The sequence below is a fragment of the Electrophorus electricus genome, chromosome 22, assembly GCF_013358815.1.
Source record: "Electrophorus electricus isolate fEleEle1 chromosome 22, fEleEle1.pri, whole genome shotgun sequence".
NCBI lineage: Eukaryota > Metazoa > Chordata > Actinopteri > Gymnotiformes > Gymnotidae > Electrophorus > Electrophorus electricus.
Window position 1 is genome coordinate 5,421,938 of NC_049556.1, and position 2,229 is coordinate 5,424,166.

Consider the following 2,229-nt stretch of genomic DNA (forward strand, 5'->3'; position numbering starts at 1 on the left):
GAAAACTGCCCAGTGAGGTCATGAAGCTCTGCCGTTCCCTTCTGCACCGCTCAGCCAAGTTCAGCTCGGTGGTGGAAACTGGGCCATGTTCACTTCCACTCCGTCCTAAAATCTGTCTGTGTGGACATGCAGGACATGCAGGCAAGTCACTCCCTGCCTCCCTGGTCATGGATCCCTGTCTTGTCTGTAGTATCAGACACACAAGAGGAGCTTTTAAATGTAAAACAAATCACATGCAGTGCAAAACAAAATATTACCTTCACTGGTGCCATATCTTGTAGACCAGTCATTCAGTTTTTACCTGACATAAAGTGATCCAGATGGCTACTGCATTAGTCTGTTGTCTCATTTTCTCTACAATTTGTAAAATGATATTGAATGTCAGTTTGTGATTTTTGTTCATATAGTCCAGTTTTATTGTAGCCAAAGCTCATACCTTTATAATTCTGAATAAATACAACCTGAAACTGGATGGTAAGACTGCGCCAGTAGTCCCTGAAATTTACAGACCTAACGGTTTCACGCCACATTTAGTGATGTTTAGCACCATGGACAGCAACACGGGCATGGCCCGTTTTGGCCCCATAGACAGCGACAGTCTCAGAAACGCAAACGTGCTGTTTCAGCACCGTGGACAACGACAGTTACAGCAACATGTGCATGGAGTTCTTCAGCATTATGGACAGCGACAACTATGGGTGTTAGTGCTCTTGTTCGTATAAAGGGCAAATGTTTCACGGTGTACAAGGACTCTGTTACTTATTATTCATACACTCTAATGTCTTTCATACACCCCAAAGTCTTTAAATACTATATTAATATATATCTAAAATCCAAAGATTAGTGATAAGATTTTTTAGGCCATAAGACTCACTTTATATCTAATAACACTTGGTAAGAAAATTTGAACTTTTGTTTCTCAAAGTAAAATACGTGGACATAATAGTATTTTATGTAGAATTTGAATCTGTTGTTAGAATTTCTCTATCATGCATGGTTTTCAAGTGACAGGACAGTTAAATTTTACATTTAAGTATTTATTACTTATTGACAATTTAGTCTGTTATTATTTCACCTCAGAAACATCCATCTTCAGTGTCTAGCAGTAGTCTGCCAACCTAGAGTGCATAGAGTCCACTTTCAAACATACATACCAAACCTGTAGGTGATAGAGAAATGCCGGTGACATGTTTGGATTCAGCATACAAACAATACATAATAAACTTTTTGTTTGTTTGTTTGTTTGTTTGTTTGCTGACAAGTGTAATTGCCACTTTGCAACAATGTTGTTCCAAGGCTTTTAAACTAATCTCCCTTAAGCCTTGCACACACACTTACACACAAACACACACAGCTGGCAATTCTCTTTGAAACTTTTCTCATTTAATCCTAAAGGTTTCTTCTCAGTATCTGAATGTTTCTTTACATATACAGATATAAATGAAATGTTTTGACTGGTTCCTAAGGCCAATGGTTTGCCCAAACAGTTGCATTTTACCTGTACCACCTCCCTCTCTCTCTCTCTCTCTCTCTCTCTCTCTCTCTCTCCCTTTCTTTCTCCCCATTTCTGATTTGCCATAGTTGAATTTCCCACGCGCGTTGGGTGTCATATCCGGTCTCATAACGGCTGACAGCTCTCCCTCGCGCCTCCGAACGTTCCCTCTTTCGCAGAGCCTCGCAGAGGACTAAAACTTCTGGGCGATATCGGACCTGTCAGCGGTGTTTCCTGTTTCGCTACCGATGATAAACGGAGAGGGCAGGAGCCATTAGGCAGCACGAGAGAGAGAACCGGGAGAGGTTGGAGAGCGTAGCGGTGGCGGCAATCAGACCGCGAGGTGAGATAAATATGCCCAGAGACGACTGCGCGAGACAGATTCCAGTTTCTCGTTCATTCCACTACTGAAAGAAACAGGCGAGGAACAGCGTAGCCGCGCGGGACCAGGACAGGAGAGACGAGAGGGGCGAGACGAGCCACCGGTCCGGATCTGCATGTGAGACCGAGCCCAAAAGAGTGGAGGCGCGAAATGCAGCCCGTGAACAAGCTCTTGAGTCTCTTTCTGCTCGTGCTGATGGGCACGGAACTCACGCAAGTAGGTCCATCGCCATCTTACCTCCCCCATTCACCTCGCTCACTGCCTCCAAAACCGGCGCCTTGCACGGAAAGGTCCGGGGTAAATTAGCGAGATTCGCGCGCTTTAAACAGATTAATGAACGGGATTGCATGCAGAC

The 2,229-nt window shown here is 44.1% G+C and overlaps 1 protein-coding gene across 1 annotated transcript in view; it reads left to right on the forward strand.

Annotated features, from left to right (window-relative positions):
- Positions 1-1,599: 1,599 nt before the first annotated feature.
- olfm1b (olfactomedin 1b) overlaps positions 1,600-2,229 on the forward strand; it is a 22,088-nt gene continuing 21,458 nt past the window's right edge. Inside the window, exon 1 of the mRNA XM_035521686.1 lies at positions 1,600-2,090. Within this exon, the coding sequence (XP_035377579.1) occupies positions 2,025-2,090 (66 nt within the window). The 5' untranslated portion in view covers positions 1,600-2,024. The remainder of the gene's footprint in view (positions 2,091-2,229) is intronic.